The sequence below is a fragment of the Fusarium tjaetaba genome (genome assembly GCF_013396195.1).
Source record: "Fusarium tjaetaba strain NRRL 66243 chromosome Unknown NRRL66243_c0000239, whole genome shotgun sequence".
Classification (NCBI taxonomy): Eukaryota; Fungi; Ascomycota; class Sordariomycetes; order Hypocreales; family Nectriaceae; genus Fusarium; species Fusarium tjaetaba.
In genome coordinates this window covers 182,381-198,127 of record NW_023501435.1, presented here as the reverse complement: position 1 = coordinate 198,127, position 15,747 = coordinate 182,381, and the positions used below count along the sequence as shown (strand labels likewise).

Genomic DNA, 15,747 nt, shown 5'->3' with positions numbered 1-15,747 from the left:
TACATCTCTAACCAGCATCAGTGAAGGAACTTAATGCTGCTTTCATCTTTTCGAATTGGCTCAAACCCCATCCAACTGCTTACTGCAGACTTGCTTCCATTTGTTCAACAGTACACGCTGCGCCGATTCTAAATGCCAACTTATAATTCAGGACTAATGAACACTCGCCATTTTGTTGAATCTAGATGGCATCTCATATTTACGCACAAATTACATCCTTGTATGCCAGACCACATATTCTCAAGAAGGCGGCACACCGTCTGTTACCTTGCCATATGGTAATGACGAGTAATCTCCGAAGCAAGAGTAGTCGAACTGCGCCTTTTCTGCCATCTTGTCCTGAACCTCGATGAATGTATCCAGGTCACACCAGCCGTCCTTACGGTTGACGTCACATTCCGGAAAACTCCTGCCTAGAGGCACAGTGCGTTGGTTGAGCACGAAGTGAATGTACTTGGTCTCCTTGCCATCGAGGTAGCCGTCTCTCTCTGGTGAGACAGGGCTGGGCGCCTTAATGACTTCGATGTCTAAGCGCGCACCGAAAGGAGTCAGCTTTGAGACAACGAACTCATGTTCGCCGGGATATTTGTCAGTAGGAAGTTCCTCAGCAAATTGGCGAAGGCCAAAGGCTGTCAGGATAGAGATAATGTTGGTGTCGTGAGAAAAGTCAAAGTAAAGACTTTGGTTCAGAGGAAATGTCTCCTTCATGCTATCCAGCGTCGTGTTAATCTGGGAGCCAGAGTAACCAAGTGTATGATTCTTTAGCCTTGCCATGACCTCTTGCTGGTAGCCAAGGCCAGTGGCTCGCTGTGACTCTGGTTAGCAGAGTTGGTGTTGCCAGAGAAGTCAACTTACGCCTACTGGGCTTTGGAACCCAGCCCCCGACGAGAATCCAAGGTCGATAGAGTAGCCAAAGTGTTCCCATTCCTCGTATGTAAAGAGGTCACAGAATCTACTAAAGCCGTATGCAACAGTTTCATAAGGACACATGTTTTGTGCAGCCCAGACGTCTGCTGGTGTCCATGTGAAACCCTCTGTCACGTTATTGAATCGGGCAGTTGCTAAGTGACTTTTCAGTTGTTGGTCTGCATATTTGATGAAGAGGCATACCGTCTTTGAGGTACTTCTCATACCATGCGGCTACAGGAGTCACGTAGTCCGCCTTGTCGGAGTTGGGGCAGTTCAGTCCTCCAGCAAGGGAGTTGTTGAAACCAGGGGCCTCGATAATCACTTCGATAGTGGCATTATTGGTCCTGCTGCTGTCAGAACACTGCAGCGAACACCTTGGACGAATCGCGCTTACCACTCAAGGCCAAAGAAGCCAGCCATCCAGTTTTCTGCAGACTTCAGCATGCGATCCTGAGTCTATACACTGTCAGTATCTCGTGACCTAGTTGGTATATGAACGAAGTTCACATACTGTAGTTCGGACGATGAGTTTGCTTTGAGGGTTGTACAAGCTACCGTACATGTAACTATGCAAGACGCCTGAACTCTTTATCAGATTCCAGTTTCTAATTTTGAAATGATAAGCTCTTACCAGACTCGAAGAGCTCCTGTCGACCCCTTGGGACCAGGATAGCCTTTCCGAGTTCATATTTCCAGTCCATCAAAAACTCAAGGGCACCACTGGTCTTGAGACCAGCCGAAGCATTGGCAAGTCGCTCACCAAGGGTTGCGACGTTCGAACCTGGAGTTGGATATCGAGCACCATGGCGAGAAAGCATCTGGACCTGAACGATCTCAGCACCTGGAGGGATTGGATACTCGTCCACGCCGAAGCCTGTAGAAGGAGAATAAGGACTCAGGTAACCCATCATCTGGAAGATGCTTCGGTTACCCTCCTTCATGCCTTCGATGGGGATAGATGTCTGCAACGGATCATTGGGAACAAAGGTGGCAGTAGGCTCAAAGACATGGGTTTGGGCCATGAAAGCCGGCTTTCCAGTTTCGGTAACACCAGGCCATAGTTGCGGCGACGTCTGAAAATACTGGGGAACTCGGGGTGGGTCACCCGGACATGAGCCGGGACCGGAGCCGGAGAAGGCAAGCGGGAGGCTAAGATAGAGGTTTATGGCCATAAGAATAACGACAAGGCCTGATAGAAGCATTATGGTGTTTCTGTATGAACGAATTGGGCCACGCGGTATGATTGGTTGAACGGGAGGCTCCCTAGGGCCATCATCGTGGCCATCACCCTCATCTTGATACACTGGCTGGTAGCCCGAAGCACCGGGGGCTGCTTTTGACTTGAGAATTCCTGAAGCTGGAGCCATATTGATACAAGGTTGGCTTGATGTTGACGGGTGGACTGTAGGTTGATGCGCGATAACTATGCTGTCTCAACAACCACTCTCTATGACCAGCACAAGCGAAGATTGGGCTGTAGTGTGTGCGTACCCCTTTGGCACGGGGCTGTGTCTTTGAGAAATAATCTCAATGACAGTGGATAAGGTAGTCAATGAAACAAGCCGTTCAATCCACGCCCTGGGCAACTGATGGAGGAAAGAGAAGAGAGGAGAGGAGAGGAGAGGGGGTGGCTATGAGGCGACAAGCGCTATAATTCGATGGTGGTTTGCTTAACGATGTTGATGATGTTGCTTCTTTGAAGATTGGTTGAGACGCTGAATTGATTGCCCCTGCGCGTTAGGAGTAGCCCGCCTTGTGCAAGGGGAAGGTGGCCAATTGGATAGTCAGCCATGCACTGTGTTAGGTTATGTATCATGGATCCCGTCCCCTTCAAGCCCTGTCAGACAGGGGAAGGAATCCGATCTTCGGCTGTCCGTAACACTGAGGGGCATTCTCTAGCGCCCCAGCTAGGGCGGCCCGACAACAAGTGAATTGATACTGTGTCGTATACACTGTACGGATATTGCCGAGTCGCTTAATCCCCACAACAGAAACAAGCGCCAGGATCGCCGACCCCGTGACTAAGGTACCTACCTATGGATGGATCTCATCTCATGGGATCTCACCGTCGTTTCCACCTCATTTATCAGATCTCGAGTCTGATTCGAGAAATGTAATGTATGTAAACCTGGTCGTGACGGCCTTCGTTGTCTCTTCTCTCAACGCCTCATCCATAACGTCATTCTAGTCGTAGGGATCGAGGCCCATCCTCTCTTGCCAATCTCGTCAAGGATTAGCGACATTTGTTGTTGTCTCCAAGACCATCACGATGAGCTGCAACATGTCGCTATGTTTGCGATCCTGTGCAGGCAGACCAGTCAGTCATCGTAGGTTCAAGACGCAGAGCGTAACCAAGGTAAACCCGGGGTTCCTCCATGGAGACATTTCGTTGGCCACTCAGGCCTTGAAACAAGCTGCTACCTACCTACCCTATCATGGTATCAAAACCATCATTCATCAGGAACAAAAGCATATCATCTGCCTGTGGCCGTTTAAAAGCCATCGTCTTCCTCCCTTCGATCTGCTCTGAAAGCCAACCATTTCATCATCGATCCTGGCTAGGCGTTCTTGACCGCCATTAATCAACCCATGACCAAAGTTCAATTCGAGGAACGGGAGAAAGATTCCTCGTGACACAAAATGCAATGCAAGGTGGATCGGTATACATACATGGAGATGACGATGGAATACAAAGCAAGTTCTCTGAACCCAACCCTCGGTGAGTGGCTTCAGCCAAGCAAAAAGCAAAAGGCCCATTCAGTTATTTTCGCTCTCACAGAAACAGACCAAACAGAAATCCGAGACCATGATAGCAGCCCACTGTACATACATTCTCGCCTTTTATGATTTATCTAATACCGTATTTGCCTTTACTGTCTCACCATGTCAAGGTAACCAATCATCTGAAACTAAACACATCTTGACCAACTATCGGAAGCAAATCAATCATATGTCAGCCATTTCATCCAGATTCTGTGCCAAATCTGAGACCATCATCTCATCTCACTTCTTGTCTCAGCACGCAACTCTCGTTAAGAAACAGCCACATTTCTTCCTTGGTATCTGCTCACATTGGACGAGGCCCCCACCAAGGCGTTCCATCCATGGTCACTACTATGGTCACAGCCTTCATGGTCTTGAGTATTATGCCGGCTTTTCGCCAGCCTTCAAGCCTCGTTGTCTCGTCTTACCGCATCGTAGCTATGGATATGCGTTCGTTTCGTGTGGCTCTACTCAGCATTCTCCAAGCCTCAACAACTCCAGAACAAGGTATTTGCATTGGATGCTTACCCAGTCATAGAGCACCCCTGACTGTTGCCAATGGGAGAGCGTACAATTCTTTGCCGTAAGACTCCCGGCTTATTCCCAACCTAAACGAAACAAGTTTTGTAACTTGGTACACATACGAATTAGACTTGTCACCCTATCATATATCACTTTTAAAGTCTCTTGTGCCTGAGCATCTCGATCTAAGTTATGCACGCGATTCCTTGTATTCGGCTGTCCCTATCGGGTGCTAATACTGTATGAGCCTTAAACACACTTATTAATCCTTGATTTCTCTTTTTTCGACCAAAGCCCATTCTGCCATACCCACCAAGTCAGATACCACACTGTACCGACAGACAGGTTCGCCTGAGACATGATAAACCATTCTTGTTACTTTTCCGCGACCGTGACACCCCAATAAAAAACAAGAGATGAAAAACATAAATAAATAAAAAACACACTCAAACTTGAATGCAAGACCTTGTTCATAGCTTTTGATTCTCCCCTGTTACCTCCAGATTCCCCATTGCCCTTTTTATGCGCCTCGGTTCCAAAGTCGATAAGCACCACATTATCTCATCATGTTTCGCGAGCATGCATGAATGCATGCGAGTTCACCCCACAAGTGAGGTTGCTCTAAGCGCTAGATACACAGTTTTAGTTGGCCTGAGACCTGAGGGGGAAGAAACCGTCTGGCATTGGCTCAATGTGCCAGATCTTTGGTGATTCCTTGTCGAAAGCAGCGGACCACTCTTGTCTCAGGTCTGCAGGGAGCTTCCATCCCAGCTCATCATCGCGGAGTCTCATGCGTACCAAGTGTCGACGTTCCTGGGCAGCCTCACCGTTGACGAAGCCTTCTCGGCGATGCAAGATTGTGAGGTTGTTGATGAAATGCATGTCACCTGCACGTGTGCTGATCTCCAGCTGAGTCGCCTTGGCAATGTTCTCGATGGAGTCCAATGCCTCCATCTGGCGTGGCGTAACGGCTGGAAGGTTGGCAGGGCGTGGGTGAATAGCATTCCCCGTAAGAGCTACCCGCCCAAAGTTGATCAACACTTTCCCTTCGTGATGAAAGAGGACTGGTCGGCATTGGAAACGGGGTCTATCACAGTATAGCGTGTCAGTGGGTGGACTCCTTGCTTATCGCTGTGATGAGGAGAACAAATCAAGTGGATGTAGAAAATCGAGTGCCTGAACTTACAGGGCGAATGGCCAGTCAGAGCGAGCAAGAGTGCGGACCATGTCCGGACGGCTAGTAGCAAGAATATTGTAGACCGTGTAGGCTGAGGCGATGATGCATTTGCCTCCAGAAACAGCGGTGCTACGTGTGAGCCAACTGACTATGTCACCAGCTTCCTCGTTGTGGAAGGTCTAGAGCAGAAGTTAGCATTGTTGAATATTCCTTCCAGGAGTTATGAAGAAGGATTATCATACGATGGGGGAGGTGGAGTGTCGATGGTGACCGGCCTTGAGCTTGGAGGAGTTGTCGGCGACAATATGGACTACAAATAGGTCAATGAGAAAGAAACAAAGCAATGGGATCATTCAAGCCAACCTAGCATATTGCCTTTTCGATCTTGACGCCCATGGCGATTGGCAATGTAAGACTGAATGCCAAGATACAGCACAGTCAAGTCCTCGACCGAGTACTTTTGAGGATCGAGGCCACGAATGACACCGAAGCCCTTGCCTTGGTGGACGTCTTGGCGGATACGATCCAGTCTTGGTCCCAGAGTGGGAAGAGGGAAGTTGTCTCGGGAAACACAATCCCCGTCAAGTCCCAAGGCTGTCTGGTGTTAGCCACATGATGCACGCCACGGAAGAAGCGCCTCATAAAAAGATACGTACCTTTAAAGACCAGCAAAGCATTCTCAGCTTCCTGTAGATCGGATTCGCTCAGAGAGTGGATGAAATCCGATTCATCCGTGAATTGAGCACCAACCCAAGCCATAGGCTCGTCGAGAAACTTGGGCCACCCTTCGGGGACCCCAGCCGGCCCATCTGCCACGCGACTGACACAGCCGGCGGCCGCAGGAGCTAGCTCAACGGCCGGGCTCGGACCAATGATGGGCCCAACTATGGAAGATGCCATGGTAATGGTTCCTGAGGGAGAGGTACCGCTGGTGGCTTGGTGGGGGTGTCTTGATACTGAGGTACACACTCTGTCAGCCAGCCTCTTACATGAGAAAAGGGAGGTGTAAGTTTTGTCAAGAACATACGTTACGAAACGCAACGGGCCGTTGTCTGATGACTTCTGGTATAAGTCAGGATCTGCGTGGAGACCTAGTGGATCAGGAAGAGATCGAATATGAAAGATGATATGTGATGAGAGCTGAAGGTGTGCTGGGGTGTTGAAAGAGAGGTGAACAAGATGGAAGGAAAGGAATGGGACCTCAATCTGGTGGTGCGAGGCGTCTACTTAAATGTGTTTGCTTGCTTAATGGAAGGCGGAGATCAAAACAGAAGGGAAAAGGAACGTTTTGATACTATCGTGGCAAGTGCCTTTGGTCAAGGTATAGTGACGTTGGAGGCGCCTCCAATTTCGAAGTTCCTTGAAGAGTAACATGAACAGAAGGCGCAACTTACAGTCGAGATCAAGAATAGAAGCGAGCGAGGAAAGAGGAAAAGACGGAGGTGCAAGCAAGGTGTTGGAAATACGGCAATAACGATATGTAGATGTCATGCAAATTGCAGCACAGACGAACGGTTCTTGACGAGCGAGATTGAGAATGAGATTGAGATTGTTGAGGAATATCAAAAGAACGTTCAGACTAAGTAGGAGGCTAGTAAGGTATTATTATAGCTTTCCCAAGATGTTTGGAAAATCGGCGGTAGCCCTGTTCAAATTTAGAGATGGAGGTGAAGCTCCTGGATACCTATGCGGCTCTTGGAAGGGTGTTGAAGTTGTGTAACGTTCTACCATGCTTCTCTGTCCCCGTTTTCTCGGATTTGATGAGAGAGAAGGCGGCTATAATGAAAATTTTCACTTAGACCTGCTTTTCGTCCCGTCTATGGCTTCCGCATCCTATGAAATTTCCAGTACTTCTTCTACCTTAGGACCTGGGTAGCCACCTTACACCACTTACACAAGGATTGTTGAGGAGATAGCATCCCGTCGGGTTGGCACTTCCATGGAAGTTGGCAGGGTTAAGGTATTAGAGACAGGGTATACGTAGATCGGGTACTTGCGTAGCCGTGCTCGTGGCAAGTCGCAGATACGCGGCGGCAGGAGGCTGCAACAGAACCCAGCAACGCGGGTATTCGCTGGGACTTGCTGCCATACATATTCCAGGGCCAACGGCTTGAACAATCAGAGTGCCTGGTCAGGTACCGGTATCTTCAGGGCTGGAAACGGAACGAGCAGACGAATTCTGAGGTATCAATTGGAGGTGAGTAGGTACCTACCTTACCTTACCTCCCTAGGTAAGAAGTGCCTTGCCGTTGATCTTGTACTTCATTCGCGGTTCCTCGCTTTTCCATGTCACCAGTCAGTGCCTGGGTAGCTCAAAAGTCCTGGGTAGCAACATAAACTCTGGGTCGTCGTCTCTCATTGCCAGGGAGGAGGAAACGAGACGAGAGAGCACTGTAACATTCCTTGGGGAGATGGTCCGGGCCCTTGACTAGAGCAGAAGGAAAAAGGAAAAAAAGAGAAAGGAGGAAGGAAAATTAATAGAAGTACCAAGCCTAGCCCAGCAAGGGTTGATTGATGTGTATGGTTCCAAACTGTAGTTGGTTGAGAAAAGCAAAAACACCAAAGGCTAAGAATGAACATGAGCTAAGACTAGGTAGCTAGGAGAGGCTCAGACTCAAGCTCAGCTGAGAGCCCAATCCTAGCTTAACCGAACTGGAGTAGCATGGTAAGGATGATCATTCGTGTTGATCCCCAGTAAGGTAGCTTATTAGTATGTGTACATACGTCGTAGCTTTTCTTGCCTACTAACCTAGTAGGTAATTTTAGGTGTGTGTTTTAAAAGTGGTTCACCATTGGCTTACTCCATAACTACCTACATATATGCACCTTGTTGGCTCCTCACTTATCTATCTGTGGCTGGCTGGCGTCACCTTTACAGTAACTACTAACTTAGTAGTACTCCGTAGCTGTGCTACTGTAGGTAGCATTGTGCCCGTTCAACAAGCCGACAAGGGCCCCCAAAAGCACGGCAGTCGACATTGATCCTTTGGCAATGGTTAAACTTTACTTGAGATGTTGTACAGCTTCATTGGTTGGCGGATTACTATCCGTTACCACCCGCTTAGCTTAGGTAGGTAGCTTAGGTTTGTTTGGTTCGTTTCTCGGGTCCTAATTAATGGTTCCCCGTCAAACCAACGCCAAAGAATGATGCCCACTGCCCAGGCGACGCGGACACCTCGGACGGTCAACAGTCAACAGTCAAAGCAAAGCAAAGAAAAGGCAAGGCAAGGCAAGGCAAGGCAAGGCAAGGCAAGGGATGTGCAATATTCGCGTCTCATTTCATACTTCCCTCCCGTTTGTCCCATCGTCATCTCTCCGCTCTTCCCGATGGATACACAACCTGAATAATAGACGTACTAATAAACCACACAGCATGTAGGAAGCACATTATACATATTATGTAGTGATCCGTACACAGTGCTGCATTATCCACACTATCAGACCAAGTCGACCTGCTGAGCCAAGTCAAGTCATAGCATAGCTGCGGTATGAATGGCCCGGGTTTGTCAAGTGCCGTACAACCAGGCCCGGCCCGTCCGGCATCCCTCCGCGAGCCAACCCTCATCAGCGACCTTGGTACATATAAACCTTTGATCCGCCTCGTGTTTCCGTGCAACAATGCGCAAGCAGTCAAAACGCAGCAGCCCGTCTCCCATCGACACTCGGTGAGCAAACTCTCGCCTCTTTCTGTAGGCGGCCGCACACTCTCTCGGTGTACCTGTCCCTCTCCTCTCACCGTCATCCCCTTTCTTCCATCGCATCGCAATTTGCTGGCCTGCACTCCGTTTCGTCCTGTTACATTGTTTCGCCTACGACCCTCCTCCCCGCGGATTTGCCGTGTCTCGCATCGTGAACTGGTCCATGTGGCGGTTTGTCGGGACTGAACAACAATGATCAATCTCTTCGGCTAGACTATAGCATCCTCACCTGTCCCTCCGCACCCGATTTAGCTGTTGGTTTATGTCATTCCCTTCAAACCATCACACCAGTTCGGCTCTTTTCTCTGAACCTCACCTGCTCTTGACCGCCTTTTCGTAACCAAGACTACCCTGGCATTTTAAAATGGTTTCCATTATCGTTATCATCGTCATCGTCATCGTCATTATGGCCGTTACTGTTGCCGCCGTCATCCACATTCACCGCCCTTCATTCGCTTCGTATACAGTCTCAGTTCCTGCACCTCCGCTGTGAGTACAGCATCTTCTCAAACTCTGCGCCTATGCCGTTGGTTCCAAGTCACCCATTGCCTCCCTACTACCACAGAAGACTACCAGAGATGTTATTGGTCAACCAAACCCGATCATATTGTTGTTCGAGGTTGCCAGTTGGTCTCGAACAATTGGCTGACAAAAAAGTAATCATGCTCGTACACGGCCTTGTTCCGGATCTCCTCCCATTGCAACGCTGAAGCCACAGAGTTCAAGTTAGCATCAAGTTAGAGAGCCATGGTCCAAGCCTGTATGGTTCTTATCCCCGAGGGTCGACTTACCATGCCGTCTAGCCAGGTTGCTAGTATGATGGACAAACTTGATCTTTTCTTCATCCAAGCCTGCCAGTGTTCGCAAGTCTTGGTCTTTGCAATCTTCCGAGAAAGGGTAGATGCCCTTGTTACAGTAATGGAAGTGTGCGAGCAAGATGTTTGCGCCTGTTCAATCCCCAGTCAGCAAGCGCTTCTGTGCAGGATTGATCGGGGTAGTTGTGTGACTCACCTAGGTGGTATTCTTTGACCTTCTCCTCACGCGCAAAGCGTCGCTGCAAATACATCGATAATCAGCAAACTTCGCCGGCCACTGTCGACTTGCGGGGCTCTCTTACCTTCATGCCGTGCTTCTTCGCATATCCAGCGTCATGAGCAGTGATGAGAGCTGTGTTATGCAAAAGAATGAATATCACAAGATACGTCACTAGCCAAGTGCTCTGCTTGTTCTTTGACATCATCTTCTGGAGTTTGTCCAGAAGCTCCCTTCGCAGCTTGGTTTGTATGTGGTGAATCAGGATAAGATCCATCTGAGCGCCAAGTACAGGCGGAAGAGGGATCTTGCCATGGTTCGGGTTTGTTTCGTCCAGGATATTTTGCTTCATCCCCAAGGTCTCTTCTCCAACAATGAAGCTCGACCGCGTTGTCAGACGAATCGACATCCACAACAAGAGTGTATGATGAATAAGTTCCACACACTCTGGCGTAGTGGACGGGTCTTTGAAGATTTTCCAAGCACGTAAGTACGTTCGGAATAGCAGGCCTTCAGGTGGGCCCAGCAACTTGGTAAAAGCATCCTGCATGCTATTCTCAATGTGGTCCAGGTATTCTTTCTTCGCCTCCTCGAGGTTGACCATCGCATACGGAGGAATCTTTACTGATTTCTTGACACCCTTGTAATCCCAAGTACGTTCCAGCTTGTCACCAGCTTGAGGAATGAATCGTTGAACCTTCACCTTAACAAACTTATTCGATAGCCCCTCGGACAGATAGATGGTTCTGGGCTCTTCAGTCGTAGCCCAGCTCTGTATCGGATCCGAGATGTTGTTGGTCCATCGTCGTGTCCATTCATAACCGGGTACTTGGCCCGGTTTGAAAAGTCGGATATCTGTTATCTTATATCTGAGGCAAGGAAAGCGCCCCGCTCTCGAATTGGAGACTTTTTTGCACGTCAAACAGGCCCCTCCCTCTTCATCGGGGTTGTTTTCACACTGCAACACTGGTTAGTCGTCTTTGCGCACCAGCCAAAAAGCTCATTACAAGTAAGACATCATCTTCTGTAAGAGAACCGGACAGTGTTACTTACACGAATTCTTTGCATTCTGCACCTGATACAGGAACCGATCTTCCGGGTTTGGGCAGTTTGTTCACGGAGATTTGGGTCCTTGAACGGACCTCTCTTTCCCCCTCTTTGGTTAGTGAGCACGATTTCATAATTGGCTTGTTGATCCATTAGAGACCACCCGTTCTGCACCGTATCTTCGCCAAGTTGAGTATTGATTAGCATACCATATTGGGAAACGCTGTCGGGTGGAGCCAAGCTCTGGTGAGTTATGACATTTGCATCGATAAGGCTAGGATCGGAAGTGTAGCCGACTTGTGGAAATGCCTTGGTGTCAAGCTGTTGACCGGGCATTAGTACCTGGTTCTCCAGCTGTGGCTCCTCTTTGAAAGCTTGGGCGACGTAAAAGTCTCCAGCTGATAGATGAGGTTGATGAGTTGACCCAGGACCACTCATCACAGGCTCCGCTAACGCCGTTTGATCAGAGATGAGAGGAAAGTTGACAAGGGGCGCAACATTCAAGTTAGATTGTTGAAAGCTGTAATCTGGCTGTTGAACAGAGCTCAGAGTTGTGTCACCATACGGTTCAGATGATGGCATTGTCATAGACGGTTGTTTTTCTGCCATGTAAGGAGCATCTGGACCAGAAACTGCCGGTGCAGAGCTCGGTAGCTGTTGATAGCCTTTCAGGGTGATGTCAGCGATGATCTCAGATGTACGTCGGGCGATCGGGCAACGTTAGAAAAGTCAGGTGCTTACCATCTTGATGTCTTGGGTCCCAACCACAACATGGGCAGAAGAACAAGGTCAGATCCGCCATACGCCTGGTCAATGGGGAAGTAGAAGAGGGCATTGAGTTCTGGCCACAGTCGTCCCAGCTTGAAGATGCCCCATAATGCTCATCACGTTGACTGTATGTTCCTGATAATGGGAGTTTCATTAGAGGTCCCTGGGACGAAGTCGGTCCTTGCTCGGGTGTCATTGGAATTGATGGTGCGAGCCTTCTCCTCTTCCTGCAATGCTGTTGTTCAATCAGTTGATGTAATTGAGTACCAGAGGCTATTCCATAGAACTGTGCCAGTTGATCAAGATTGTCTTGGATCTCAAATGGTATAAAGGTGAAGTCCTCATTCACGAGAGGGGTGAAAGATATTGACGAAGGGCCCGGATCTTCAACTCCCGGTTGGAGGAGAGGCCTCTTAACTTTGGAAGGATAATGTGGATTCTATAGAAAAAAATCAATTCACCGCACATTTGGGTCTCATAGGGAGGGGCCTAGGGCAAGATCAGGGAGGAGATGCTTGTCTGAGAGTCATGGCACGAGAGCCACGACGGGGCTGCGAGAAGAGGAAACGGTGGTGATTGGCAACATCCGCAGGGGTTATGCAAATAGAACGATGGAACGGGGGATCGATGATATAACTCCATGCAGCTTGCCGCCAACCGGGGAGAGAAACTCTTACCATAATGGCTGCAGTGAGACAGGGCAGGGTGTGGAACAAACACTGCCTAGCAGTAGGAGTAAGAACAGAAAGACGAAGGTCAAGGTACCACCACGCGGAATCAAACTCGACGAAATACAGTCAATGACAAAGAAGAGCTAGCTTGCCCGGTTTGTCTCTCAGAAGCGGTGGTCAAAAATTGAGCGACGCCGGGGTGAGAAGAGGGGAGTGTGTGGTGGGAGGCTAATGTGCCACGAAAGCCATCACCAGGCACTTGACGTTGAAACCCCCCGTAGTGCGCCGAGTGGAGCAACAGTGATGGCCGAAGTCAAAACGACGGCTGAGAGAAGGATACCAGACAGTCGGGAATAGAAAATGCTGTGATGAGAGAGGCGAAGAATCCGGGGAAGCTAGGCGGAAAGGCGATAAGTAGGTATGTTAGCGCAAACCCAATCAGGTCGTTGAGGCTCCTTGCCAACAGATGGAAGGTCGATGAGATGTTAGTGTGCTGCTCGCAGCCGCCAAACTGAGAACCTCGAGCCTGAGTAAGATTAGGACCGGACGTGGAGCCTTGTCCACCCCGTCCACTGCTTTAGCAACAAGGCGGGCTGAGCTGTCGTGGTACTGGCGACAGAACGTGGAGTGAGTAGCCGGTGGTGCTGGTACTGGTGTTTGCACAGTTGAGCGAAATCAGCGCAATATGCCTGCGGCCGCGATCGTATGGATGACGGCTGATGCGGGCTGCGGGCTGAGCAAGTATGCGGCTGGCGGTGTGGTGGTTGTAGTGACTGGGCGTTGAGCGCTTCAAGCAACGGCTTGACGGTCTGCTGGGAACGGTGATGATGAACGAGTCTGTGAGAGAGGAAAGTGGACTCGGTGAGGACGGCGTTGACATGGCCTCGTGCTGAGTAGTTTTTGACCGGTCTGAGGGGTACCATGGGAGTGGCAGGGGGCCTTCTGATTGTAGTGCTCAGGCTTGTCAGGTAAAGGATTTTGGGATATTACCCGCTCTGCCGGTTCAGTGCACCTGAACTTCTCGATCTTATGTTATGTGACGTACTGGAATCCGTTATTAGAAGCCATTTGGTGGGGTGGTTAGGCAAAAAGAACCAGTATAAAAGCTTCCTTCATGGCTTAGGAACTTGCCTACTGGAAAACGAGGGTGATTTGAATCGTGCGTAGTCGTAGACAACAATGCAGCTCATCACTCCTTTGGCAATCGAATCTTCGGATCGGGTCATTGTTCCATAGCCACGGAGCCTAGCCATGCCAATGGTTAATTCGTGCATTGAAATGGCCATGTGATTGACATGGGGCTGACCAATGTCGGTCATGGCTGCACAGCTGCTCAGCTGGGATTGGATGATGTAGCATTTTCAAATTGCTTTTTTTCCCATTCACAGGGTCTCGCAACGCCAACCCGGCCGGGTATCTCACACCAGGAAAAGATAAAGTACTGTACATCGTCAACTCCACAACTTAGCAAAGGTTCTCAAAGGTACTTGGATCGCCAAGCAGTTCAGAAGAAAGATCGTTTTTATCCAATCGTCGATGTAGGTCCGGCATTGGGGGGGGCCACCTCGACAGTAACACATACAAGTCCGAGACAAAGCAGAGATGCCTCGACAAGTACTAGATGAGCAGTCAAGTTTCTAACCAGGAGGATATTCCGTTTGCCAGATGCACTCGGATGTAGAGGTGTATCGTAAACGAACAAATGCCCGAGCGTTGTTTCAAGCCCTTTCACCTTCCCTTTCGCCCATCTTGTCTTGACCAAGGCTGACGAGGGAATAACAGCCGACCTCCCACAGAATGATGAGACCAGTGGTGCTATCTGCCAGTATCTGACCCATTTCCAGAAGCCTGAATTCTGTCCATGTGATGAGACAAATGTGTGCTATCGTCACGCAAAGACTCTGGTTGGTACGAGGGAGGAGGCAGGGGCAGCAACCGGTGAGAACAGCAATTACATACTTTCACTCTTGGCCGATAATCAGAACTAAAAGATCGGTCCGATCGACATCCTGTTGTGTGTGTTATCATTGCGAGCTTCTTACGACAAGAACCTGGTAGCTGATGTTCGAGCCGGGCGCACTAAGAACGGCACGATGCAACTCATGTCCCTGAGCAGCCGCCAGCAAGGCGTGGCCCAGCCACAGATTCTGCATGAATACGGCTGCATCTTCGTGTTATATTGCATCAAAATGCAAGTGGGATATGCGTGGCTGCGTCCGCGTCTCTTGGTTTGACGATGTTGTCTCTTCTCTCGCCAGGTTGTAGTGTTTTCGATGCGAGAATAGGTTCCTGGCGATATCACCCAGCCTGTGACGTCGGATGGATGGGATGGCAAACTATGCAGGTTGCAGAAATAATAATCACTAGGCGTTTTATGGGACCACAAGAGGTGTCTTGCTAATACGGTATACTGTGATTGGAAGTTAATTAAGTGGCGCGCTTGCACTTTCCCTTGAGGAAGGAAGATCCAAGTCAAGTTAGTAAAGTAAGGTGGTTAGATACCTACCTCCCTACCTTACCTTAGTAGGTTATCACGATGGACGTTGGAAATTTTGCTTTGCATTAGTACAAACCGCGTAACGGTCTGACGGAAGAAAGGTCCGTTACCGTTCACCGGATTTCCATACTGGGAAGTAATCGAACACCCACGAGTTTCATATCCAAAGTTAGTGCCTTCTAAGCTTCAGACCGAGGAATCCAAATCTTCACCGGATCCAGCACCTTGTCCCTACCTAAGCGCCGATGAGGAACTCTTTGGTTGATCTAGAAAAGAGCATGGATGCCACATGGAAGGACTAATGTCGTTAGTCTCTATCCACCAACGGGTCTTCCCGCGTTCTAGATGGCGCGTCGTAAATGGGACGAATCAAACTGTTCCTCAAATAGAAATCGCTGGAGTTTTCTCCTGGATGGGTTCCTTCCAAGTCCTACCTGTAGCTACAACTCGTTCTGGCGATTCTGTGCTACCTAGACGTACAGGATGCAGGTAAGGGAGGTTATACATATGGAGTCGGATCCCTTGCTTTGCTTGCAGTCACAAGCCCGTATTCTCTTCAGCCATGTAAGCAGCCATCGGCCAGTTATCGCCCCAATTATCCCTGCTTCATATTCGCCAACATTAATGGACATTGTCTGTTATCCAGCTCCCACGGTATGGTAA

At 49.3% G+C, this 15,747-nt stretch overlaps 3 protein-coding genes across 3 annotated transcripts; all 3 read right to left on the bottom strand.

The window, feature by feature from the left end:
• Positions 1 to 240: 240 nt before the first annotated feature.
• Positions 241 to 2,276, bottom strand: FTJAE_10346 (phytase; the record flags this gene model as incomplete). Its single annotated transcript, XM_037343178.1, has 6 exons — positions 241 to 807; positions 856 to 1,061; positions 1,111 to 1,253; positions 1,304 to 1,365; positions 1,421 to 1,488; positions 1,541 to 2,276. The coding sequence occupies 6 exons, from the start codon at positions 2,274 to 2,276 to the stop codon at positions 241 to 243; spliced, it is 1,782 nt and encodes a 593-aa protein (XP_037202608.1).
• A 2,560-nt stretch (positions 2,277 to 4,836) lies between these two features.
• Positions 4,837 to 6,271, bottom strand: FTJAE_10345 (uncharacterized protein; the record flags this gene model as incomplete). The annotated part of the gene is made up of 5 exons (XM_037343177.1): positions 4,837 to 5,281; positions 5,381 to 5,550; positions 5,614 to 5,681; positions 5,735 to 5,965; positions 6,028 to 6,271. The coding sequence occupies 5 exons, from the start codon at positions 6,269 to 6,271 to the stop codon at positions 4,837 to 4,839; spliced, it is 1,158 nt and encodes a 385-aa protein (XP_037202607.1).
• A 3,400-nt stretch (positions 6,272 to 9,671) lies between these two features.
• On the bottom strand, positions 9,672 to 12,112 carry FTJAE_10344 (uncharacterized protein; the record flags this gene model as incomplete). Its single annotated transcript, XM_037343176.1, has 7 exons — positions 9,672 to 9,775; positions 9,861 to 10,016; positions 10,081 to 10,123; positions 10,187 to 10,956; positions 11,026 to 11,059; positions 11,155 to 11,813; positions 11,890 to 12,112. The coding sequence occupies 7 exons, from the start codon at positions 12,110 to 12,112 to the stop codon at positions 9,672 to 9,674; spliced, it is 1,989 nt and encodes a 662-aa protein (XP_037202606.1).
• Positions 12,113 to 15,747: the final 3,635 nt, after the last annotated feature.